Source organism: Quercus lobata, chromosome 7 (assembly GCF_001633185.2).
Source record: "Quercus lobata isolate SW786 chromosome 7, ValleyOak3.0 Primary Assembly, whole genome shotgun sequence".
In the NCBI taxonomy this organism is placed as follows: domain Eukaryota; kingdom Viridiplantae; phylum Streptophyta; class Magnoliopsida; order Fagales; family Fagaceae; genus Quercus; species Quercus lobata.
Window position 1 is genome coordinate 36,426,029 of NC_044910.1, and position 27,283 is coordinate 36,453,311.

At 35.9% G+C, this 27,283-nt stretch overlaps 1 protein-coding gene across 3 annotated transcripts; it reads left to right on the forward strand.

Annotated features, from left to right (window-relative positions):
• LOC115953228 (protein virilizer homolog) lies at positions 1-27,029 on the forward strand. Of its 3 annotated transcripts, none has more exons than XM_031070762.1 (28): positions 1-248; positions 502-590; positions 1,731-1,854; positions 3,563-4,222; positions 4,338-4,706; positions 4,800-4,904; positions 5,040-5,222; positions 8,422-8,563; positions 8,649-8,830; positions 8,944-9,029; positions 9,112-9,160; positions 9,807-9,873; positions 10,915-11,393; positions 11,472-11,571; positions 13,762-13,895; positions 18,283-18,350; positions 18,435-18,651; positions 18,928-19,143; positions 19,249-19,404; positions 19,486-19,539; positions 19,640-19,854; positions 19,956-20,025; positions 20,463-20,788; positions 23,843-24,011; positions 24,102-25,394; positions 25,580-26,299; positions 26,387-26,458; positions 26,786-27,029. In XM_031070762.1, the coding sequence occupies exons 1-28, from the start codon at positions 174-176 to the stop codon at positions 26,804-26,806; spliced, it is 6,441 nt and encodes a 2,146-aa protein (XP_030926622.1). In that variant the 5' UTR covers positions 1-173; the 3' UTR covers positions 26,807-27,029. The 3 variants fall into 3 exon arrangements, with proteins under 3 accessions (XP_030926622.1, XP_030926623.1, XP_030926624.1); XM_031070763.1 differs by having other exon boundaries at positions 8-248; positions 9,807-9,870; XM_031070764.1 differs by having other exon boundaries at positions 8-248; positions 5,043-5,222.
• Positions 27,030-27,283: the final 254 nt, after the last annotated feature.

Below are 27,283 nucleotides of genomic sequence, written 5' to 3' on the forward strand. Positions count from 1 at the left end.
AACACAAGTACACAACCTTCGCTCACTTCTTCGTGTTCCTGGTCGGTGACTAAAAACCCAATAACTATTAAATTCTGAAACACCCAAAACCCTAGAAATTCAAAATCCTAGTGACTCGGACTCAAACTCAGTCTTCACTGGGCGAACCCATTTGCAAGATCCGCAATACCCAAATGGGTCGACCCGAACCCTACGTCTTGTTCTCCCAGACCTTCAATCATCCCCATCTCGACGAGTACGTCGACGAGGTACAACCCTCTCTCCCTCTTTCTCTCTCTGTGAATTTCGTTTTGTTTAGCTTCTCACACATTGTCAAATTTACAATTCAATGTCTCCATCTTCGAATTTGTTATTTTTGTTACTAAATTTTGTGTAAACTAAGCTCTCTTTCTTCAAATTTCAATTTTAGGGCAAGTTTAGGTTATGAATTAGCATATTTAGTTTGCTAATAATGCAAGTTTTTGTGGGTAATGCAATGTTGTTGTTGTTAATATTATTCAGGTATTATTTTCTGAACCCATTGTAATCACTGCCTGCGAGTTTCTCGAACAAAACGCTTCTTCGGCCTCTCAAGCTGTAACTCTTCTTGGGTACGTTGTGAGCTTTTAACCTCTATTGTTTGTAATCAGTTGAGCTTGTGAATAATTTTGTTAAAATGAAGAAAACGTGCCGAATTTGTGTGTAGTGAGAGACAATACATAAGACTAGGATCAAGAACCTAGTGCAAGACTAACCAAGAATATTAGTTATATGACAAACGTCATTATACATGTGCATGTAAATGTATATAGTATTTGAGATCAATTTGAAAAATTAAAAGCCATTCATTTGAACACTATGTGATATTTTAATATAAGAAAACCCACAAAATATAGCATATTGATTATATTGTGTGTATTTGTTAGGATATCTATCACATAAATAATTCGTTGTTCAATTTTTTTTCACTAGTTAGATAGAAATGATTTTACTAGTTAGATAAATACCGAATAAAGTTTAATTAAATTTCTGTTATTTTGGTTAATGTAGACTCATAAAATGTTTAAAATGTAATAACTAAAACTATACTATGAACATTTTCAGTCCTCCAACTTGTGGCAAAAAAGCTACAATTTTCAGGTCTTACAAGAACCAAAAAAGCTGCAATAAAAATGCAATTGTAGCACTGCCATTTGCAGTTCCAAAATGCTGCCTCCTTGCTGCCTGGTCAGAGGGCTAGCAATCCAAAATAAACAAACAATAGCAAGGAAAAGCAGCTTTTGTTAAAACAGCCATTGCCTAAGAGGGTTATAGTAACTAATCAGTAACAGCTAAAGTTTCTTTTGGGTGGGCCAGGGGGTCAATTGCCCCCCTTGACCCCCCTGGATTTGCCCTTGTCTTCCCCTAACAATAGTTAAATTTGACCGTGTGGCTAATGTATTATTGCAGCCACATTGTTAAGTTTAATTTGGGAACCTAAGGTACATCACTTAAGTATTTTTATCTAAGTTTTGCAATGTTTTATTATACTATGATGTATAATGACTTGTTAGATTGAGAAATTCTTGTTTTTATATATATATATATATATAAAATGAATTGTTAGATTGTGAAATTCTAGTTTTATATACTTGCCAAACCAAAAAAAGAAAGAAATTCTAGTCGTGTTAGATAGAAGTTGGCCATCTTCTATGATGCACAATAGAGATTTTGTAAGTATTGACCATCTAACTTTCTTCTACCTTTTGCAGGGCTACTTCACCACCTTCATTTGCTTTGGAAGTATTTGTTAAATGTGAGGGGGAAACAAGGTTTAGGCGTCTCTGCCTGCCTTTTCTTTATTCTCATTCTTCATCTAATGTGCTAGAAGTAGAGGTAATCTGACTGATGTCGATAATTTGCTGCTTCATTTGTCTATTTAGAAACTTCATGACAGTGCCTGCTGATTTTAGTAAACTTTTGTTGAATTTCATCTCATATATAATGTTATTTTACTCTATGTGATGTGTTCTTCTTTTTAACTCATGCATGTATAGGGTTTGATTCGTTGGGTCACTTTTAGGAAAAGTTTAGGAGATTGCTTTAATGCAATAATATAGGAACTGCCTAAGAGTACAGACTTATTTTTGGGGGAAATTTGGAAACAGTAGTGATCCTTCTGTTAGAAAAGTATGACAGGAATTTTATTGTTGACCTTGAGGATCTAAGAATATCTTGAAAATTTTAGTGAAATCAGAATGCTGGAGGGTGGGAGAGAGCGCTGGTGGTAGAGGATGTAGGGGCATCTGGTGTAGAAAGTCTTTGTTTTGAGCTACTGCTCCTGGTTACTGTTGATTGGATGGAATGATGGATTCAGTGGCCGACTCCTGAGGAAATTTGGCTGGAGCTAAAGGGGTGTGAACATGGAATTTATGATGGGCAAGTGGAGCAGATTGGGGGTTAAGAGAAATGTGAAATAAGTGGGAGGATTCATGTGCATGTATGTGCTAGTGTGTGTTCTGGGACCTCCTTTGCTTGCTCCCCTTCTTTAAAATTAAAATGTAGATTTACAACTGTGTCTTTTGATGAAATGAATAACACGCAACTGTATCTCCAGTATATGTTTCTACTATTAAACAAGATAAAGATGATCAACCTGATTTTTGAAAATTCATAGCCAATTTGCTCATCAAGGTCATTAGAAGGTTTGATTGTTTTTCCGGTCGACAAAAAGGGTCAAGCAAACCTTATCCATGGATAACACTGCGTTTGGTGGGCTTGGGATAGTAAAATAGAGTTTTTGTGTCCATTACATTTTCCTCTTACAGTTATATTACGACTTTGGGCTGTTGGGTCAGTTTGTTATGCATTTGTGGCTTCTTATTATATGTTGAAATTTTCTTTGGGTATTGGAAAGATGGAATTTATCCATTTCTTTTTGGAGGAGTTCAGTTTTTGAGGACTAAGGATTAACTGGTTAGGAGTTTGGACTTAATGCAAAGTCTCTTTTTTCTTGATTTTGTACTTTATATGTGGAATGTAACTGAAGTTTAAATATCTACTACCAGGTGAGAATTTAGAATTTTTTTATAATATAAAAACTAGATGGAGATTGTTTGAGTTGAATTTCTTTTGATAATTTTTACTATATGTTTTCTCCTAAATATGATTTTTGTGCAGATATGTAATGCTTATAAAGTCATCTTGGAAGAACTACTTTTTTTTTAATGGTGTAGTTGTTTCCAATGAACATGTGTTGTGTTGATATATGTATGTATGTATGTATGTATGCATGTATGCATGTATGTATGTATATACACACACCACTGTTGTTGAAAGAGTTGTTGATCAACAGATTATTTAGAACTCCTCAAAGGTGTAGTTGTGATAAAGTTCCTAGTCCTTGTGAGAATTAATTTCTTGTGGATTAGTCTTTGTGTCTCATCTTAATTAGGGGTCAGTTTAGGCATTTGTTTAGATGGATTATCACCTCTGTTTATCTAGGATTTTGTATTTTATAATTTTGATGCGTTTCTATTGTTGTTTAGCATGTCTTGCATTTTGGTGGATTTAATTGCATTTAAGAATTTTTCACTTCATGCAGGCTGTTGTAACTAATCATCTGGTTGTAAGGGGCAGCTACCGTAGTCTAAGTTTAATCATATATGGAAACACGGCAGAGGATTTGGGGCAGTTCAACATTGAATTTGATGATAACTCGCTGAGAAATTTAGTTAGTTCTGCTGAGGGAAAGCTTGAAGATCTCCCTCTGGCATTGCACTCAACTAACCTGACAATTGAGGATTCTATATTCTCTCTGAATGCGTTATCCCTTCCAGTTGTTGCATCAGATATATCTGTTGAGGTTAAGCAGTTCTTACAGATGTTGTTGAAGATTTTAGAGTTGTCGAAACTTGGGGATGCAGTGGATAAAACTGTAAGTATTGTGGTTTCAGCAGCCTCTTCATATGTTACCCGTGACTTATGTTATGCCGGAAACAGTCAGAAAAATCTTACACGAGGCAAGTCAAAAGAATGTGAGGAACTGCATGGTGTCATCAGTGAGGCCAGAGAAGAGCTTCTTGAGCTCTTTAAAGTACTTCAACATGAATCAGGGAGTGGATCTACTGACTCGTTGGCAGGATGCATTTTTCTTGATTATGAGGCTGATCTGGTTAATTCCAAGGAGTTGGTTGATTTGTTTAGCCAGTACTTTGAGTTTAGCAAGAACTCCTCAAGTTTTGGACACCAACAGCTTTCACAGGTGATTTAAGTACAATCTTCTTCACTCATGTATTATACCAGAGAGAGAGTCTCCCCCCTCTCTTCCTAAACATGATATATAATCCTCTCTCTTCTGATCTCATCTTGAATTTCAGGAAAAAAATGTTATTCTGGGGTTGAGCGTGGCTCTCTTCCTGTGCTCTAGTAGAGAGAGCTGCTTTCACTTTGTCAATAGTGGGGGAATGGAGCAGCTTGCACACCTTTTTTGCCATGACAGGCAGAATTCTACTGCCATCACATTGCTGCTACTTGGAGTTATTGAGCAGGCTACTCGGTATTCAATTGGGTGTGAGGGATTTTTTGGTTGGTGGCCTCGTGAAGATGAAAATGTCCCTTCTGGTATTAGTGAAGGTTATAGTCAACTGTTGAAGTTGTTATTACAAAAACCACGTCATGATGTTGGTTCTCTTGCAACTCATGTCCTCCACCGCCTAAGATTTTATGAAGTTGCTTCAAGATATGAGGTATCCTTTGAGTTTTGTGTACTCTTGTGTATTTGCCTCTCTGTCTTCAGATCTAGTTTATAGGTTTCTTGTGGTAATTTCATTCTTTTCCAGTGTGCAGTTCTGTCTGTTTTGGGAGGCCTCTCTTCTGTCACTAGGGTTACCAGTGTGACCTTAAACATGCTTATCAGTGCTAAATCTCAACTTAAGAGGCTCCTGGTCAGTTGGAATAGTGTATTGTATTTGTTTCTTTTAGTATGTGAGACATGTATAGCTAGTACTTTTGCATATGGAAATGTTGCAGTTTTGCAATTTTAATTCTTAGTTAATGTTTGTTGACAAGTGTTAATGCAGAAGTTGATAAATTCGCGTGGTCCAATTGAAGATCCTTCTCCAGTGGCCTGTGCAAGCAGATCATTGATTCTTGGCCAAACAGAAGGATTATTGTCATATAAAGCAACCAGTAGCTTGATTGCTTCATCAAATTGTTGTTTTTCAAATTGGGATATTGACTTGCATTTGCTGGAACTTCTTAAGGTATGTCGGTATATTGTATCTGTATCATTCTCAACCAGATTTGGGTATATTTATGTATGTATATATGTATTAGTGCATGTATTTATGTATATATATGCATGATAGAGTGTATTTAAATGTGTATGTATGTAGATATGTGGGGTAAAATCATTTTGCTCTGTTTTTGCTTGTGGTTCCTGCTGTCATTATTGGAGTGGTATGGTTTAAAAAAAAAATACACTGTAAAATTTATTATTATGTGGCAATACCCATCTTCACTGAGGATTTGATTATAACCTAATCTACTGCTGTGTCAAATCTCAAACACTTCATCTTTAATCTCAAACTGCCATTGATAAGTTTCATCTTTTTATTTTTTAAGAGAGAATTGGGAATAAAGTCATGTGCTATAGGGTTTATTGGAATGGATATTTAAATAACTATAGGCAACAATACCATTTCAATTTTCAGCTATGTTAGAGGCACATATGTTGACATATTGGTATAGTCTGAGGTGTTTAACCATTGCGCATTAAAGTAAGCGTCAATCACATTTATTAACAGCTTGCAGTTATTTTACTCCTTGTAAAGGAAATATTTTTGGCTGAGGCTTCATGTGATTATATCAATAGATATGAAGATGTCTTTTGTTTTTCGTGGGAAATCTGTCAACTAGTTTGTTCTTGATGAGTTTGTGTTTGAGGTATCATTATGGGGAATGGCACCTCTGATTTTATACCTTTTTTTTTTTTTTTTTTGATAAGTAAGATTAATATTATCAAAGAGAGACTACTTCATGTAGGAGAACATAAAGCAGCGTAAAAAATAACATCAAGAACGGATTATATACAGAATTACAACGACTCTTTAAGCGATACAATAGAATGGCTAGTCATGAAGCCCCTAGCGTGAGACGCTCATATTAAAAACTATTGAAAGTTGCTAACAACTGAGCCCTCGCACTTTCCATATCCTCAAAAGTTCATTAATTCCGTTCCCTCCATATAGTCCACATCAAATATAATGGAATAATATTCCCAATATCTGACAAATGCTTTCCAAATCAGTTTTTCCAACCAAACATAAGATCGATGACCTTTTCCGGTAAAACCCATTGAATTCCAAATGGTCTAAAAACAAAGCTCCATAAATCCATTGTATCAGTGTAGTGTATCAATAGATGATCTACCGTCTCCTCACTACACCGGCACATACAACACCAACCCACAATCGTATAACCTCTCTTGATAAGGTTTTCAAAAGTAAGATTCCTCCCTCATACTGCTGTCCAAACTAAAAAAGGAGGCCCTCTGTGAAGCTTTAACCCCTCAAATGCTTTGTATTTTGCAAAGATGGCTATATGTCAAATCCTTTGCCATATTAATTCTTATGTCTTTTGTAGCCCTTGAAAGCTAGGGTTTGAACCTAGACTTTGATGGCTATTGAAAGTAAAAACCAATTACAGGAATAACTAGCCTTACTACCTGGTTTTAGGTTGTGGGGGGGGGGGGTCTTGGTTTTTTATTTTGGGTAAATATATTTACCAGATCTATTTTTGCTTGTTATGGTGAAGTGCTGATGAAACTTACACACATGTATTACAGAATACATTGCTAGATCAACAACATTCTTAGTTTCTTCTGGAACGAGACTGTCATTAATATGTTCAATAAGTAATGATTATCATCAACAATGGATGAGGAAAAGGTACCTTGGCAGAGCATTTGGTGTGTAAAGGTACCTAAAAGGGTATCTTTCTTTTTATGGACTGCTACTAGGGGTGGGATTCTTACAATAGATAACCTTGTTAAGAAGAACTTGCCCCTTGTTAATTGGTGTTGTCTATGTAGGTGTGATGAGGAAACTGTGAATCACCTTTTGCTTCATTGTAAGTTTGCATCTGCTTTGTGGGGTGAGGTCCTTATTATGTTTGGGGTTTAGTGGGTGATGCCGGATACTATTGTTTCTCTTCTTTTTGCTTGGAGGAATTGGTTGGGAACTTACTCTTTAAAGGTTTGGAATATGGTACTAGCATGCCTTATGTGGTTAGTTTGGAAGGAACGCAATGCCCGAACTTTTGAGGACATTGAGAGACCTATAGATTTGTTGAAGACCTTGCTTGCTAGGACTTTGTTTGAGTGGTCTCGTATTTGGGGTCTTACGCATTGTAGTTCCTTGTTTGATTTCCTTATCTCTATTAGTCTTTCCTAATGATTTGATTGTATTTGTTTCAAGGGCAGTGAGTTTACAATTGTAAACACATTGTTCTTTTTCATCAATAAAACTCTTATTATCTATCAAAAAAAATGATTATCATCAACAATGGTCTTTGTACAAAATGGCATCTGTTTCCCCCCATAAACAAGAGATGGAGGGTAAGGCCATTACTTCATTACTTTTGTTAGGAAATAAATGTGGAGCTTATTTGGAGTTGGTAATGAAGTCATTTTGTATTAAACAGTTTTGATTTTTGAATTTGATGAAATACTTGTGTTAGGCAGAATTTTTGAAAGGTCAGCCTTACATGTGTCCCTTTGTGAACTGATTTGGTGATGAATTTATGGGGGTTGCCTCCTTGCAACCTTAATTAGTGGTAATGACATTTTCTAAGTATAATTATAGAAGTGTAATGGCTGGCATCAAACTCAAGAAAAAGAAAACATCAATTGCAAATATATATATATATATGAATGAAATGAAGGAAGCTATGTTAAAAAAAGAGAATTAGAAACTCCAAGAGAATTGTGCTGCTCTGGGAAAAGCATTGCTCCAACCTTTTCAACTGCTTTGTTGCATAGAATAAGATTAATAATGTTTCAACTTTTAGTCACTGTGGAGGGGCCAATCTGCTTTGGCTATTGTTACCCCATCAATCCAAAGGCGTCACAACAGCAGTCTTGGCCATTGATCATGAATGAACAGGACTTGACCAGATGCTTCTATCAGTTCTACTTCAGTTATTGTTATTGATATATTATGCTACTTCAGTTTATCGACACCAACTAGTAAAATAACCTTGTGCTTCTGGACCCCTTACTAACAACAAAATTATTATTATTCATGTCATCATCATCATCATCATCAGTAATTAATGAATCAAACTTCTTTTCCTCTGAGCTGTGATTGGTATTCTGCCGTGCAATCAATTATATATTTGCAGAGCCATTGATAAATTCCTAGCCACATAAATATTCAACTTTTTTTTTTTTTTTGGTTTCAGGAGAGGGGATTTCTTCCGTTGTCAGCTGCACTGTTGTCATCATCAATATTGCGTTCAGAAGTTGGACGTACTATGGACGTATTTGTTGATATTGCATCGTCAATTGAGGCCTTAATTTTTTCACTTCTTTTTTGTCGCTCAGGTTTGTTAATGTAACTTGTTATTTTTAAAAATCAGATCCACAGATCATTGTGATACTCATTTCTCATTGCATGTTTTCTTTTCAGGCTTAATATTCCTACTAAATCACCCTGAACTTTCAGCTACAATAATTCATGCTCTAAGGGGTGGTGATGATGTAAATAAGGAAGAATTTCTTCCCCTTCGGTATGCATCCATTTTAATATCAAAGGGTTTCTTTTGCAGTCTGCAGGAAGTTGGCATGATTGTAGGGGTGCATTTGAGGGTGGTTAGTTCCCTTTCTTAGTCAAATCTGCAACTGTTTATTCCTGTTTCTTGTCTTTTCCAATTCCATTTCAGGATTGTTGCTAAACATAGTTGTTTTAATATGCTATGGTGCAGGTTAATGCCATAGATCGTTTGCTTACATCAACTCCACACTCTGAAGAATTTTTATGGGTATTGTGGGAACTTTGTGGTCTGTCTAGGTAGAACTAAATTGCCTTATTTTCTAAAATTGGACTTTTAATGCCACTTTACCAGTTTTACTCAAGTCTAAACAATTTGCAGGTCTGATTGTGGTCACCAGGCTCTGTTGGCTCTTGGATACTTTCCGGAGGTAGAGATGAGTGCGCTATTTCTAGCAAAATTTAATGTGGGATTTAAAAGTTTTTTTTTAGTTCCATTGATGCTGTCACCACATTACAAGACATGAACTAATATGTTTTAATATGATATTTTCAGGGGTTTTATTATTATTATTATTGTGATTGATTTGCCTGATACTACCCTCCCTCCCAAAAAAAAAAGCCAGAAATTAAATATATTTTCTAAAATATGCAGCCGTTTTAACACATCATATTATATAGTTTAGTTTTATTTGTTTTGTATTATTTTTAGGGCTAGCAAAATGTTATACTCAGCAATTTGGCATCTAGATGGGCTTTGTATCCAGGCCTATTACTATGACACCTTTGTGGCTTTAACATAGCCAAGGTGGAATCTTAATTTAAAGCTGTTTGTAGATTTAGTCTTAATTTACAAGGATAAGATGTTAGTGCTAACCCTGTTATCTCTAGTGAATTTTATCAATATAAATAGTATAGAATGACTTGAAAGTTATTATAACTTTCTCTGTTCAATTGCATTTAATCCTTTTTTTTTTTTTTTTTTTGTTTCTAAACTCTTCTAATATGTAGCTTCATGGTGGATGGCTGCTTGCTTCAGTAACATTCTGTAACAGTTTTTAATCATATTTTTTGTAGGCTGTTTCAGTTTTAATTGAAGCATTACACTTTGTCAAGGACTCAGAGCCAGATGCCAAGATCAGTGGTAGTACAATTACTCTGTGGTTGATAGGAAAAAGTATAAATAAGACATACTTTTCTCTAGAAAGGGCTGATACTTCCTACAATAAGTTTCTGGGCAAATTATTTCTGAAATTTTTTTCTTTCCAAGGAAGTTCAACCACTCTATGATATAGTGTTCTATACCAAGCCTCATTTTTGATTGGGTATAATTCCTGTTTGGACGTTAATTTGTTAACCCCAAACCAAAACTAAAAATAAATAACTCTAGGGAATAAGTATGTAAAAATGCGCTTATTAAGGTTAAAGTATGCAGTATTAATTATTATTGCATTACTTTATCAAAAACTAAATTCTGTTGGATGAGGGTAAACTCAGTAAGCATCTTTAGAACAGCTACATCTAATAAATGGATTTTATATATTAAAGATGTACAATAGGTTTACTGGGATCGTAAAAATGAAGTGAATTAACAAGTATCGATTTTTTGATAAGTTGTTACATGCATCATTATCTAATGAGGGTTCTTTTGGATAGATTCTCTATGATGGTTTTTGACAATTTACTTTTGGTCAATCAGTCACTTTTTCTTTTTCAATATGTTTGAGTAATTGTTTAATGTCTGGTTTAAGGGTTGAAATTAAAATGGGTAATTACAGGGCATTAAAAATTAAATGACAAGAACAATTCTGTTATAGAATGCTTTGCCTTGGGATGTTTGAACTTGTTCCACAGAAAATTTATTCATTTTGATGAGCATACATTTTTAACAACTTAGCGTTTCTCATGGGCCTACAAACTGGGAAAGGCTAAACTTGTTATCATTTTTTTTATTGGTAAGTTCACACACACCCAATGCATTTTCAACCATGACCTTATCTTCCACCCTGTCATATGGGGGAAAGGAAGTGCGGTTTGAGCTAGAGCTCTTTGGATTGTTCCCCATAAAATTTATATAGAGAAAAGTAGGCCTTACTGGTACTTTTCCCTTTGAAATATATGTATGTTTCTTACATTTCTGCTTAGTAATTGCATACTTACTTGGATATAATTTTGGAATTTTCAGGTGTTTCACCGCTAGATCTTGCAATATCTCACTCAGCCGCTGAGATTCTTGAAGTTATTGTTACTGATTCAACAGCATCTACTCTTTCTTCTTGGATTGGACATGCTTTAGAAATCCATAGGGCTCTACTTTCCTCTTCTCCAGGCTCCAATAGAAAAGATGCTCCTACACGGCTGGTGGAATGGATAGATGCTGGTGTAGTTTATCATAAAAATGGGGCTACTGGTCTTCTACGGTATGCTGCTGTGTTGGCTTCTGGAGGAGATGCCCACTTAACTTCAACCAACATCCTTGTGTCAGATCTGACAGATGGTGAGAATGCCGTTGGAGAATCTTCCAGTGGTTCTGATATCAATGTTATGGAGACTCTCGGAAAATTTATTTCTGACAAGTCCTTTGATGGTGTTACCCTTCGGGATTCTTCCGTGGCACAGTTGACGACAGCGTTTCGAATTTTGGCATTTATTTCTGAGAACTCAGTATGTAATTGTTTATATCTGATTTTTTATATAAATTGTAAAATTTTGACTTGGCTCATTTTAGTTCTTTCAATATAGACCGTAGCTGCTGTTCTGTATGATGAAGGTGCCATAGCAGTTATCTACGCAGTTCTGGTTAGCTGCAGGTTCATGCTTGAGAGGTCCTCAAACAATTATGGTAAGTTAGTATTTATTTGTTTTTCTCATATGGATACTTACTGAATAAAAAAGAGGGAGGGGGTGGGGGGGAGGGTTGCTCATATGGGATGATGTGTGTGCATGACAACTTGTGGACATACACCAGAATATAAGTACAATAATAGTTAACTGGGTAATTTATTGACAATTCTTGATACACTATTCAATTAATCCTTAAAGAACGTCACACCCAAAAGCTCAGGCACATTAGACGTAGCTATTCTAATATCTTTTCTAAGTTGGCATTTTCTCTATCTCCTGTCAAGTCCCTGAAATATATTTCTGTCCTTTCTAATTATTAGAAATTTCAATTTTATTAATTAATTCATGCTTATGGTGGTGAGCACTTTTTTTTTTGATAAGTAAGAATGATATATATATATATATATATATATATGAAAGTCTACTCTCTGCATGAAGAACATAGAGCAAACCCAGAAAGTACAAGAAGAAGAAAACAGAGAAAAAAAAACACAATAGAAAACCAAACAAGAAAAAATTACAAAAGAGAAAGAGAGCAAAGAAAAGAAGGGAGGGAATCACTAGACGTGAGTCCCCAAGCCCGAGACCAATCAAAAAGAGTTCCACTAAAAGAAGCAAGCATCTGAACACCGAAGCTATCCAAGTCCTCAAAAGTCCTCCTATTCCGTTCCTTCCAAATACACCATAGGATGCACAATGGGGCTAAGTTCCAAATCTGAGACGAATGCTTCCCCAGCCAATTCCACCAACCAAAAAGCAAGTCTGGAATCGATTTAGGAATAACCCAAGACAAGCCAAAAGTTATAAAAACAAAGCTTCATAACTGATACGCCATCTCACAATGAAGAAGTAAGTGGTCTATCGTCTCTCAACAATGACGGCACATAATGCACCAATCCACAAAGGAAAGGGAATGGAATGATCATAAGAGAATGGAAAGAAATAGATTGTATTTAAGTAAGAGAAATGAATGGAATGAAATTAAGTAACCTTGATTGGATATTTTAAAATAAACGAATGGAAATGAATGAAAATAAATGGATGTAAGTAATCTTATTTGGGAGCAACATGGAGGGAATGAAATGTAATCATTTTATGATAATATTACTATTAGACCCCTATTTTAAAATAAAGAATTGAATATACAGGGGTATTTTAGGAGTTTTAGTAAAAAAATCATTAAATCTAATTCCATTCCCTCTCATTTCTCCTAATTTCGGGGGAAATGAAAATTTGAGGTTTTAAGGGAATAGAGAGGAATGAGTGTTCCCTCCTACCAATTCCATTCCCTCCTACTTAAACTCCCAAACAAGGAAATGCGTTTTTCATTCCCTCCATTAAAACTCCCAAACAAGGGAAGGGAAGAATATTCTAAAATGATTATTTTCATTCCATTCCATTCCCTCCTCCCAAGTAGAGCCTAAAAGAATTAGAAAAGAATTATGCCCAAAAGTTAAATGCTTCAGTGAATTCTAGAATGGTGTTCTATCTCTAAGACTTATGCCCAAAAGTTAAGAAATTGTTAAGCCCTTACGGATATTTTGGTAAGCCTTTTACTTGGCAACAGTCAAGACTGTTCTCCGTTTCCTTCATCTCCTTGATTAATGAAATAATCCCAGGTCCTCATATTTCTACTTTCCCAACCTTCGAATTACCTTTTTTTATTGGTAAATTTACACACACACCTAGTGGGTTTTATATCCATGACCTTATCCTCCATCATTTCTTTTACGCTGAGGAGGCGCTGTTTGAGCTAGAGCTCATTGGCCTTTTATAATATATATATATATATATATATATATCAGGCATCTTCTCCATGGCCTTGCATATGCCCAATACAGTGGTAAAAATAGTCCTAGCACGACAATAGTGAGCAATTTTAGATTCCCCCCAGATTAGGGAAGGCCCATGATTGCTCTCTAACATGCTAATCCTAGCAGACTCATCCTTTCAGGCATGGAACCATGTGGCCTAGAAAAACCAACCTTATGTTTAATGCCAGCACAACAATAGAATTCCCAGCCTCATGTGATAATGACACTAATAAAAATTTATTCACAATTAAACTGGCTGATGACATTGTACTATCATATGCATTTTGTGGTTTCAATAAAAAAATTTCTCCTGTGTTTGATGACCATCCTCTCTTCTCATGTTTGAAACATTTGTCCTATTTTTTCTTGAACAGATTACCTTGTTGATGAGGGTACAGAATGCAATTCTACTTCAGATTTACTATTAGAACGTAACCGTGAGCAGAGCTTAGTTGATCTCTTGGTTCCTTCTTTGGCATTGCTGATCAACCTTTTGCAGAAATTACAGGTATGCCTTTGAAGATCTAGCCTCCTAATTTTGTACTAATTTGTTAGAATAGCCTTCATATTACGCTCCATTTGTTTCGGAGTAAAATATTTGCATGTAAAATATTTTCAGTGAAAGTTTTTTCAATTGTTTGGATGACTTAAACACTTGAAAATGCAAACACAACCCAACCACCTCAAACCCAGCCACACTTGATAATGCAAACACAATTCAGCAACCACCAACCACCATAGTCACCACCAAGTTGGCACAAATCTGACCAAATCTATTACACCAACCACCCAGAAATCCAAATCAGAATGCCAAAAAAAAAAAAAAAAAATCCACAAACCCAAATATCCAAATCAGAGCCCCAACCACCCACAAAAACAAACATGGTAAAATGTGTAAAATATTTTACACTGAAACAAACAGAGCTTTAAAAGAAAATTTTTGCACTTACCAAAAAAGGAAAAAGGAAAAACAAAAACTTATGCTTGATGCAAGAAGCATAATGAGAAACTCTTATAGATGTTTGAGCTGTTATAAATTTTGAAGTACTTTTTTATTAGTGTCTCTGATATATTTTTTTAATTCTTTTCATATTTTGAAAAAGTCAATTATCAGCATATTACTTTTTATAATGCATGCAAGAGCAATCTGTTTGAAAATTTTGGAAATTCAGTATAACGCTGCTACTGGATCTCTGTGGGGTAATTTTTGACAATTGCCACTTCAAACATGTGAAGCATCTGTGCTGGGCTTGAGACTAGTGATTTGGTGTACTGGATCTTTGTATGACACTACTACTGTTGGAGACATCTAACACAAAAGTCTCCATCAAAGGTTGGACAGATTCCTTGTACGTTGACAATTTATTGATTAGTGATTCCGTATACACGTACAACCTTGTGATACAGTTAAATTTTATGAGATAAATAATTTCAGAGCCATGTTAAGTAGAAACTGCATTTCATTCTGGCCTTAAAGGTGGAGACTAGATTAAAAAATATTTAACAATTTGATAATGAAGCTATCCCTGTGTCTTGAGATTTAAGGATTATGTGAATCTGACACCTAGAAACACAATAAGTCAGTCGAGGAATGTCTAATTCTTATGGATTGGTGTTATATGTTTAAAAATCATGGAGAGTGATCATCTCTTGCTTCATTGTGCGGTGGTTTGGGAATTGTGGGCTCTACAAGTGTTGGTAAAAGTATGCTTAAGCACAAAGTGCCAGAAGTTTAGTGCTTTGTGCCTCCAAAGCAAGACGCATTTGCAAAAGTGTGCCCTAGGGGTGCTTTTTGGAGCCCCTTTTTTTATTTTTATTTTTATAATATTTAAAAGATAAACCAAATGTGAAATGTAGCTGTCAGATCTTAATGTTGTTGATATGCACCATGGTTTTGTTATTCAATTGTCAATTTTATGGTATGATATCATACACCTTAAACCTCCCCTCCATCCTTTTACAAATTCTAGGAAGTGAAAATCCATTCAGCACCACACTTCACATACCAATCATCCTCACTGAAGGAGACTCAAGCTGTCAAGCGAGAATGAGGTCACTAGGGAGGTGACAAGTTCAAGTTCTAGTTCATGAGATACTCCTCATAAGTGAGACTAATAATTTAGATGAATTAGATGATGAGTGTTACAAATCTTGTGATGGAAATGATAATGGTCCTATGCTTAATGAGGATGATGATTATATATTTCTAGGATTGCATTGCATTGATTTTGTTAGGTATAAAAGTCACTGCTTAACATTCTAGGGCTTTTCGGCCTTTGCCTTTTAGGTATATTGTGATTTAACAACATACATGATATCTTCATTTTGATCATGACTATCATGGTTGTTTATATATATATTTTTGATAGGTAATAAAAACTTTATTGATAAGAAAAGTACAATAAGTTTACGATAGTAAACTCACTGCAAAAAAACAATGGTTGTTTATATTTTTATAGCATGAGAATTATATTAGATGTTATATTTCAATTTTATATGATTAATTGATCACTTGATTGTTATATGGTCCATTAATAGTTAATTTCTAAATTATTACATTATTTTTCAAAATTGTGCACTTCACTTCAATCATGCATGTGCCTGCAATTTGGGCCTAGGTTCCAGGAGACCTTTTTGCTTGAATGTGCCCTGCACTTTTACCAACATTACTCTCTAGTATTTTCTTTGCTTGGTGTTTTGTGGGTGATGCCTAGTTCCATGATGGACTTATTATCTTTGTTGGAAAGGACAATATGGCAAGAGAAGGAATGGTGAAGCATGGAAAACTGTGCTTAATTTGGTGTATTTGGGGAGAAAGGAATTCTCATTTTTTTTGAGAGGAATGAGTTACATTTAATGAAGCTAAAGTTCTATTTTTGATGACTTCACATGAGTGGACTTTGGCCTCTTACGTTTTCTGCATCATACTTGCTAGAGTTCTTGGATTCTTCAGATTTTCGTCAATTTCTTCTCTGTATCTTTTCTTATTCTTTTTATTTCCCTTTTTTGGTTCTTTCTTTATATAATCCCTGTGTACCAGGGTTTCTCCCCCTTTTTTTGTGCTTTTTAATGACATTATTCCTTAAAAAGCTAGTCATCAAGCAAACTTTAGTCCACAATCCACATGCATACACTTGGGCTAAACTTTTCTCATCTGAGACTCTCTAGGGTTTCAGCTTTGGGATTGCTTCAGAGAACCAGGTAAATTTCTTACAATGTCTGCTAGAAAATTTTTTTTGGGCAACAATCTTTGCTAGAAATGGATGACTGATGGCATTATAGTCCTGTTGAGATGCTGGCCAGGTGATTTGTTGTAATCTTTTACTGAGAAGTAGAGGTGTTGCTTGGTCAGTAGCTGTCAAGTGTCAAGTACTATTCTTGAGATGTGGGTAAGTAAGCTCTGTTGTCAGTATATTTAGCTTATGTGGTAGACATTTTTTCTTTTCCAGACCATGTAGTATGGTGGATGTCTTGGATTGGGATGAGTAGTTGTTGACATGAATTCTTCTATTTTTTGGAAGCATGTGTGGTGTGGGGATTGTACTTTCCAAGAGGCTTTTCCAGAGCTTTATTGTCTTAGTAGGTCAAACGATTCCTTGGTGGTTGAAGTTATGGGTTGGTTTGCTGGGAGGTTTCACTAGAATGAGCAATTTCGTTGTCCACCACAAGATTGGGAACAAGAAGCCTTTGATCGGTTTATGGGGTTGGTCTATTCTTCGACTATGCGGGGGTTTGGTCCAGATAAGGTTTGTTGGAAGCTAGCAAGGAGTAGAGGTTTTGAGATTAGAGGTTATTATCGTTCCTTCTACCCTCCTACTCTTGTATCCTTCCCTTGGAGAATGATATGGCAATCGAAGGTCCTCCATGGGTAGCTTTCTCTGCTTGGTTTGCTTCCTTAGGTATCTTAACAGCAGACAACTTTTGTAAAAGATGCGTGCTGGTGCTTGATTGGTGCTATATGTGTAAGAGATGTGGGGTGGGGAGTCTGTGGATCATCTTCTACTTCTTTGCCCCATAGCTTGGGAGTTGTGGTCTTTGGTTTTTTGCTTGTTCAGTATTCACTGGGTTATGCCTCATACAGTTCTTGAGTTTGAGTCTTGGCAAGGAAAGTTTGCGCGACATCATAACATAGATGTTTGGAGATTAGTGCCTCATTGCTTGATCTAGTGCATTTGGTGTGAAAGGAATGCTAGAAGCTTTGAGGGTTGTGAATGTTCTTTGCTAGAGATTAAGTCTTTTTTTTTGCACACTCTCTATGATTGGAGTGTGGTCTTTTCTCATTTTTCTTGTTCTTCTTTTCCTGTTTTTCTTGATCGTTGTATTTTTAGCTCTTGATTTGTGCCCCCCATAGTACATCTCCAATGTACTTGGTTTGGCACTTTTTTTATTATTAATAATATTTTTACGTTACTTATAAAAAAAAAGAAGAAGAAGAAAGTTTGTGAGTATTTGTAATTAATAATATGCTTGTTTAGTGCTAGTAGTTGTTGACATGAATTCTTCTTGTATCTTTTTTTCTTTTTATATTTTTGTTTGTTGGTCTGTTATCACTCTTTGTTGTAAGGGTTTACTGTAAGAGGTTGCAAGAACCTCGTAGCTCAACCGTTACCTCCTAGTGTTTCCAATGGAGACATCCAAGGCTCAAATCACCCCTCCCCCATTGTTGTAACTAATCATCAATAAAAAGGTTTACTGGAAGCAGTGTCCCATAGTTTCTTTAGGACACATACTTCAAGACTGCTTAATGCCTATATGGCTGGCTTTATGAGAATTAGCTTGGCCTATATACATTTCAGTCTTCTTCTGTTTGATTGTTGTATTATGAAGACCTTTACAACATACACCATTATCAAATTTATGCTTGAATAGAGTTTGTTACATTGCCTTTGTTGTAGGAAACTAAGGAGCAGCATAGAAATACAAAACTAATGAATGCCCTTTTACAATTGCATCGAGAAGTAAGGTAATTGGGAATTTCCTTCTGTTTGCAATTGGTAGCTTTGGTGATGTTGTCTGTTTATAATTGAGATAACTTTTGTCATTGCAGTCCAAAGCTAGCTGCTTGTGCAGCAGACTTATCATCTCCTTATCCTGTTTCGGCACTTGGTTTTGGAGCTGTGTGCCATCTTATTGTGTCAGCACTTGCATGTTGGCCGGTATATGGCTGGACTCCTGGCCTTTTCCATTCACTGCTAGCTAGTGTTCATGCTGCCTCATTGCTGACATTGGGTCCAAAAGAAACCTGCAGTTTGCTGTGTCTTTTGGTATGCAAGTTTTCCATTCTCAAGGACTTTCATTGATGTTATGATTGTCAGTACTGCAAATCTTGGAATGATTTTTTTCCAGTAATGTTTGTTTACATTGTTGTCTTGTTGACTAAATGAATTTGAATGTTTGGTGTTTTCTATTCTGAATCTGGTCATTAGCTGCTATGTTTCATATGTTTTTTCCTGTTTCATTGATAAAATTATGTTAACTTACGTCCATGAACTGCAATGGTTGACTAGTTTTTCTTTCTTAAATCTCTTTTGTATTGCTAGAATGATTTATTTCCTGAAGAAGGCATCTGGCTTTGGAAGAATGGAATGCCCTTGTTGAGTGCCTTTAGAACATTAGCTATTGGGACGTTATTGGGACCTCAGAAGGAGAGACAGGTCAATTGGTATCTGGAGTCTGCACACCTTGAAAAGCTGCTTAGCCAATTAACACCTCAGCTTGAGAAACTTGCCCAGATTATCCAACATTATGCCATATCTGTATGTCATTCCCTTGGATTAGTTCTCACTTTCTTCTTTGTCATTGTTAATAAGGGAAGATTGGGATGGGGCTACCTGTGTGTCTCTGATCTTATTTTTAAACAGGCATTGGTGGTCATTCAAGACATGCTGCGAGTTCTAATAATTCGTATCGCTTGCCAAAATGCTGACAACGCTTCTTTACTTCTGCAACCCATATTATCATGGATTCGTGATTGTGTTTCTGAGTCATCTTCTCCATCAGACACAGATGCTTACAAGGTGAACATTTCTGTCACTATTACAGTCTAGAGTTTATCTACTCTGAAACACTTGGATGTAATTCTTTTTTCTCTTTTTCAGGTTTACAGATTACTTGATTTTCTTGCTAGCTTATTGGAGCATCCCTGTGGCAAGGTTTTCTATTTTTCACTCATTATATTTTTTTTACCATCTTTGCATTTTTTTTTTTCAACAAACCTGCATTGGATTTCACTCACAATAACATTCTTTTCAGGCACTATTGTTAAAGGAAGGTGCTGTTCTGATGCTCACACAAGTGTTGGATAGGTGTTTTGATTCCTTTGATGTGGATTCAAAACAGATTCTAGATAGTAAATATTCAGCTAAATATGGGTTTACTTTGCTTAGTTGGTGTGTCCCTGTATTCAAGTCCTTCTCGCTGCTTTGTAATGCAAGAACACCACGACAATATCCTGGCAAACTCAATTTGTGAGTAGATAACATGTTCCTATATATTATTTATATTCATCGTTTCCTATATGTGGGAAACCTAACCTTGTAAATTTCAAATTTCTTTGATGGTTTACCAGGCATAATTGTGGAAATTTGAGTACTGAAGACTGTTCACTGATTTTATGTTATCTCCTTAAGTTTTGTCTGGTAGGTACTTGTTTCTTTGATATAAATGAAGTTCATTTATGTCTAAGTATGTGGTTAATTCCTTTAAAAGTTTTAGTGTTGGTACTCATCACAAAAAAAAAAGAAAAAAAAAGAAGAAAAAGTTAGTGTTGGTACTCACCAAAAAAGTTAGTGTTGGTACTTATCAATTTTTTCTACTTCTGAGAAGATGAATGAATGGCCTTTTGATGAATTGTGTTAAAGATCAAAATCAGTCACTGGGTGTTCGTTTCCTATCATACATTAGGTCAATTTAAAATTAATTATTTAGGTTCTATCAAAAAAAAAAAAAAAAAAATTGTTTAGGATTTGTTTCAACTTCACACTTTTATATAAATGAGAATAACTTTTTATGCATAGTGAGCAAAAGAGAACTACCTGCTGAATTGATGGTGACTGAGAATTCCTTTGTTATCCAGGTTCTGCCAGTTGGAAAAGAGTTACTTGCATGTCTTACAGCCTTTAGAGAATTAGGTTCTTGCAATGAAGGTCGGAGTGCTCTGGCAGCTATTTCCTTTCGTATCCAATCTACTAATCAGGAACTTGAATCAGATAGAGGACATGAAAGGGATGAGAATTATAATCTTTTTAGTGAATTTGAGTGGAGAAGGCGCCCCCCTTTGCTAAGTTGCTGGAAGAAGTTGTTGAGATCAGTTGATGTAAAAGATGATTTGTCAACTAATGTGATTGAGGCTGTGGATGCATTGTGTTGGGGTGCTTTGCACTTTTGCATGGATGGGAAAAGGTGAGTTTTTGTCATGCATTATGTGGATGTGTGTGTTTGTGGCTTTGTGTATAGATAATCTATATTTATATATAAAACTGAAACTTTTGAAGCTCCCACAAATTTCCACGTCAGCATAATTTAAAAAAAAAAAAAAAAAAAAAAAAAACGTAATTGAATTTTTTAAAACCCGACTCTGCCTTTCACGCTTTCCCTTTCACAATACTGTGCCTTCTCTTACAGCTCCTCCCAGCTCCTCAATCAGACCCATGGCAAGTCAATCAGACCCACGGCAAGCCAAAAGCAAAGCATCATCGCATCACATCTGAAAACCCACCATACCCACCAACAGACATCTTCTTCCTCAAAATCGTCTCCTTCCTTAGAACACCCACTATGAACACTATAAAAGCAATACAAACCTCAATATTTTAACATTTGAATTATTCTTTTGACATTCTCACGTTACAATCTCCTTCCCCCAAAACCCAAAACTCAGATCATTTAAATATTATCCACACAAAAAAACCCATAGAGAAAAACGGAAGTCAATACCAGATAGCTGCTGTCACCTCCATCTTCTTCATCTTCTTCGCCAAGACTCCTTTCTTTCTTTTTTGCTCAAGCTCCTTTCTTTTTGCTTTGTTTCTTTTTCCTTTTGTTCTTTTGTCTTCTCAACCTTATTTTGTTTTGTGTGCCTTTGCCTGACCAAGCCTGTAAAGCTTTCAAATTCAACTTTATATGCCTCTGCCACACGTCCATCAAGTGTTAACTTTTGCATTATTTATTTTATCATTTATATTATTTTTTATTTAGTATTGATTGTTTATTTTATTATTTATATTATTTTATATTAAGTATTGATTGTTTATTTTATTAATAGTGCTATCTCTTTTAACTGTTCTTTTGATAGTAGTGGTTTTATTTGTAAATAGCCGTGTATATGTTTTGTGGTTTACAACGACCGCTATTAATGTTTTATAATTTTAATTTACATTTAGCCTTTTGTTTTGTTTCTCTTTGTATTAATATGAGACTTTTTGTTTGTTTGTTTGTGTTTGGATATAATTTAAGCTTATGAGTTGTAGTTTTGTTGTTGGATGGGTTAACATATTTGCTATTGTTGTGGTTCATCATGAAATATTGAATAATTTGTTTTTTAAATTTGTCTTTCATACATTTATTAAATAATTGAGAATGTTAAATCTTCATACCCAATATCTTTCCCGTGCATTGCACAGGTTAGCGACTAGTTCACATAGAAAATAAGGTTTAGATATGTTTGCCATCATTTTGTTGCTTACATTTGCATTCATCAGAAAATTATTTTAGTTATGTATATGTGGAACTTCAACTCTTTTTTACTTTCCTTCTTTCTTCTTTTGTATTTGGTAGTGATCTTAATGATAGTCTATATAAAGATTCCTTACAATCTAGTGAAGGCATTCTGTGGAAAGTATCCTTCACTAGCCAAACTTCTAGAATTTCAAGTGGTTACTTGTCATAAGGTTTGGTTTGTGCAGTTTTAAGTTACCAAGATAGGCTAATGCATTGTAATGTTTTATTGTGTAGCATTTAATTGCTTGAGAACTTCTTCTTAGGGCTAGTATTGTAAGATTTTGAAAGCATATGATTTGGTGTCTTAGGTACCTTTCCTTCTATTTCCATGTAATTTTTTAAGGTACTTGATCTCTTTGTTGCTACATTGTTCTGTTGTGAAAGAATTCTAGTCCTTGGTATTTACATTGTTTGGGTGCAAATTCTGAAGTAGGTTGTGGACCTTTTTAATTTATTTATTTTTGTTGGGGAGGAGTATTTGGTTGAAATAAAAGTGGATTCATCTGGAGCTCTATTCCAATTTTCATTCTGAGGACGATTGGAGATAAAGCAACAATCGGACATCCAATGGTGATGAACAGAATTGCAATAAAGGCTTTTATTTTTTTTTACTGGGAGGTCTTTTAATTGGATATCTGCTCTTCAGCGTTCCTATTTCTTCTCTTTCTGGATTTATTGAATTTTAGTTTGTAATTTTTGAGAACCTGTTGCATACTCCCTGTGTACTTGAAGTTTCTTCTCTTTCTAACCAAGTTTATTACTTATTAAAAAAATGGTAGAAGATGCTAAATCACAAACTCAAGTATGTATGAAGAACTAGATCTTGTTAGTCTTCCAACGAAATTAGTGAGATCCCTTGCTAACAGAAATGTCCAAAAATAATTTTTTATGCATACTTGTCAAAAAAATATTATATGTGTGGCCCAGCCTTTGTAGCCAAGTTGTGTCTCTCCCATTGGAAGGAGTAGGTCCAAGGTTTAAACGGTAGGACTAGGAGGGCAATGAGCTCTAACTTGAGTGGCACTTACTTCTCTCATAAGAATGGGTGGAGGGTGAAGTCGTGGGTTCAAAATCAAATGGGTGCATGAGTAAATTACCAATAAAAAAAAAAGGTTCAAACAGGAGGGGAGGATTTTGGGTTGGAGGAGGGCCTGTTATGTAGCCTACTGATGCCATTTATGTGGTTGGTCTTGATTCAAATTGTGGGAAGGGATGTTTTTGCGTTGAGAGGTTACTCCTTATTGTGTGCGCATGTTTATGTATTTAACCTTTTTGCAATATGGAAATTACTTACTAAGGTTATCAAGTATCTGAAATACTGTTTTTGTGAAAATAACTGATATAGAAGGGTGTATAAATAGTCTCACTGGTTTGGATTTGTATCTCTCTTTATAAAACTGAAGCAGTGCTTATCAACAATTGGTTGTATGCCCCTCTTTCAGTGTATTAATCTAGGTACTGGCTGTTGATTTTAGTTTCAACTTCATTTTCTTTTACTAGCCTTTTCACTCTTTTCGATAACCGGAAAGGCTGAAGAATTGCTGACCTGAAGTGACTTTTTAAGATTTTTGTCCCTTGGTTTTCTGTATGCGCATGGGCCTCATCACATATTAACTTTAGTTACTGCTACAATTTCTTCATATCTTGATTATATGAGTAATCTTTGATTATAGTTATCTTTCTGTACAATGAAGCTAGACTTACAGTGTGCTTGTTGGTTGGTTTGTACTTGGACAGTGGTGTTGCGTTGAAATACCTTTTTGGGCTTCCTGATGATATGTCGGGAACTGATGGCTTTTCTGAAGAGAACATTAATTACATACAGGAATTGATTACTCTATTGAGGTCAAAGATCTCTGCTGATGACCATGCAGCCACTTCTGACATGGATGCCACTTTGAATCAGGTATCTATAATTTGAGATTTAGTTTTTATAGTGTTCTTTTTCCCCCCCTCAACTGCTTGTTTATTACCTGACTTTACCGTTGTTGTACAGGTTACAAAGTCTACAGAGTCATTGTTGTCATTGTTGCAGAAGCCTACTGGTTCAGTTAAGGTGGATGATATTGTTGTACCTTTGTTGCCGAATGATGTTTTGATATCATCAAAGATACATCGGCTGGCAAATGGCAGCGCCATAAAGGATGATGATTATCTTAACCTAGGAGTACTTGGAGATAAATTCCTGTGGGAATGTCCTGATGATAGATTGTCACAGACATCAATTTCTGGAAAGAGGAAAGTGTCTTCTGTGGATGGTACAAGTAAGCGTGCTAGAGGAGAAAATTCACCGGCTGAAGTCACTCCCCAGGGTGCATATTCACGGGGACTGGGTCCTTCTAATACCCCTTCTGGTTCTACTCGCAGGGATAACTTCAGGGGGCGGAAACCAAATACCAGCAGACCGCCTTCTATGCATGTTGATGACTATGTTGCAAGAGAAAGAAATATTGATAATTCTAGTAATTCTAATGTAATTGCTGTGCCACGATTGGGATCTACTGGTGGAAGGCCTCCCTCTATACATGTGGATAAGTTTATGGCCTTAGAAAGGGAACGGCAGAATCCTGTGGCGACAGTTGTTGGGGAGGCAGCAGCACAAGCGAAGGACATAGCTCCTGCAAATGGCACAGAAGTGGAGAAGTTCAACAAATCTAAGCAATTGAAAACAGAGCTAGATGATGATCTTCAGGGAATTGATATAGTTTTTGATGAAGAGGAGTCTGAATCTGATGACAAATTGCCCTTTCCTCAGCCAGATGATAATCTACAGCAGCCTGACCCTGTCATAGTTGAGCAGAGTTCTCCCCACTCTATTGTTGAAGAGACAGAGAGTGATGTTAATGAAAATAGCCAATTTTCTCACTTGGGTACACCAATAGCATCTAATGTTGATGAAAACACCCAAAGTGAGTTTTCTTCAAAGATGTCAGTTTCACGTCCTGGAATGCCATTGACTCGAGAACACAGTGTCTCTTCAGATAAAAAGTATTTTGAGCAGTCTGATGAGACCAACAATGTTTTCCAAGTGAAGACCTCCATTGGATTTGATTCTGCAGCAGCAAGTAGTTCTGGGTTTGCTGCCTCTGTTTACAATAGTGCATCAGCGTCATCTGTACAATTACCAGGCGAGTCTAGGATAGCCCCACAAAATACCTATCCAAAGAACAGCCCACAGCATGCTGTTAATGTACCTCTAGCTACAGGATCTCAGGGACTTTATGACCAGAGATTTCGGCCAAACCAACCACCTTTACCTCCAATGCCACCTCCACCAACAATCTTGCCGGTAATATCTCAGACTTCTGATCCAGTTCCAAGTCAGTCATCTCCATTTATTAACCCTGTAACAGATGTACCGCAGTCACTTCCTGTGGCGCTCCTAGTAAGAGAAAATAAGACTTGTTTGCAGTTTTTGCTGCAGCATTGCCATATTGTCTTCATTTATGTAATTGGTTCTTTTCTTCTTTGCAGGTTCAGTCAGATTACAGTTCAACGTCTTCCCTTCCCATGCCAGATTCTAAGTATTCCAGGACTTCTATCTCTTCTCCCAGTGGATCTGCAAGGCCGCCACCACCACTTCCTCCTACACCACCTCCATTTTCCAGCCCCTACAATTTAACGTCCATTAAAACTTCTACATCCCAATCCTCAGTATACAATCAGACAAGTGTGGGAACAACTTATCCACTACCTCCCTTGATGCCATCCTTGGCTTTCAATAGGCCGGGTTCAATTCCCATGAATCTCTATGGAAGTTCCCCAAATCAGCAGCTGGGTGAGAACCCACAAAGTATCTTGCAGAGTCTCAATATCCCTCAGTCTTCCATTCCATCAATTCATTCCATTGCTCAGTTGCAGCCACTGCAGCCCCCGCAGCTTACACGTCTGCCACATCCACCACAGCATCCTAGGCCACCTATTCAAGCCTCACAACAGTTAGAACAAGGGGTGTCTATGCAAAATCAAACTCAAATGCAAGTGCATCCGTTACAGATGCTGCAACAGTCACAAGTTTCTTCCTTCAATAATTATTATCAATCTCAACAAGAGTTTTCACAAGCACAACAACAGCAACAATTAGAACATGCTCAACAGCATGCTCTATACCAGCAAGGGGATGTTGGAATCCAGCAGCAACAAGATCCAGGAATGTCGTTACATGAGTACTTCAAATCTCCAGAAGCTATTCAGGTATTTTTTGTATGTAACCTCTGTCAGAATTCAAAGTACGTGATTAGTGTTAATTTCCTAATTATTGTTAATCTTCATTCATGGCAGTCTTTATTGAGTGATCGGGATAAGCTTTGCCAGCTTTTGGAGCAGCATCCAAAACTAATGCAGATGCTTCAGGTTATAAATATATTATTATTTCAAAGATTTACTTAATATCTTCTTCTACCTTTCTGCTGTGCTAGCATTCGTTTCTCTTTTCCCAAATCTCATTTATTACTTTTCATCTAGTCCTAATAATTTAATATCATGGTGTGGGAATCTTCCCAATGTCCATGATATTACTTTGTGTGAAGGAGTATGGATTAGCCTCCTTGTCCATTATATGCGTATTTTCATTACTTTGTTAGTGATTATAATTTTTCATGTTATTGTTACTCATACTTAATATTTGTTTCTTTTTTTTTTTTTTTTTTTTTTTTTTTTTTTTTTTTTTGGGTTTAACAGGAAAGGTTGGGTCAGCTATAGCATCGTAGTTGAGGAAATAAAGGATGTGGATTATACTGGTACAGATGTATGAGGGAATTCTCCGAAGATTAAGTGATTGTTCTACGTTGTAAGAATACAAATGCTTGTTGGCATTGGCCTTCTGCTGATCATGTCTAGTCCGCCAAATTTTGTATTAATAATGTACTAAAATACATGTATATTATGTTTTTATTTATTTATTTATTATTTAACTATTATTTAATAGCGTCCCATGTATGTATGTATCTATCTTTTATAATATATAATCAATTAATCAATCAATCAACATGACTGATTGAAGTCGGGCCATCAAAGCTGTCAGGAATTAGGATATGTGTACGCATGAATCAAGTATGCATGCGCACACTCGAAATATACGTATGCATGCTCATTTTTTGGATAGTGGAACTTCATTTTTAAGGGCTCAAAACATTATTTTTTTATGTGGGCCGGCCCCTAAACCCTTGGAAACGTCTA

Excerpts from the sequence above, each read along its gene's own strand:
- LOC115953228 (XM_031070762.1), top strand. The coding sequence starts at position 174 with ATGGGTCGACCCGAACCCTACGTCTTGTTCTCCCAGACCTTCAATCAT. Across the intron at positions 4,223-4,337 it reads GACACCAACAGCTTTCACAG|GAAAAAAATGTTATTCTGGG; the intron begins GTGATTTAAGTA and ends CTTGAATTTCAG. Across the intron at positions 11,572-13,761 it reads GAGGTCCTCAAACAATTATG|ATTACCTTGTTGATGAGGGT; the intron begins GTAAGTTAGTAT and ends TTTCTTGAACAG.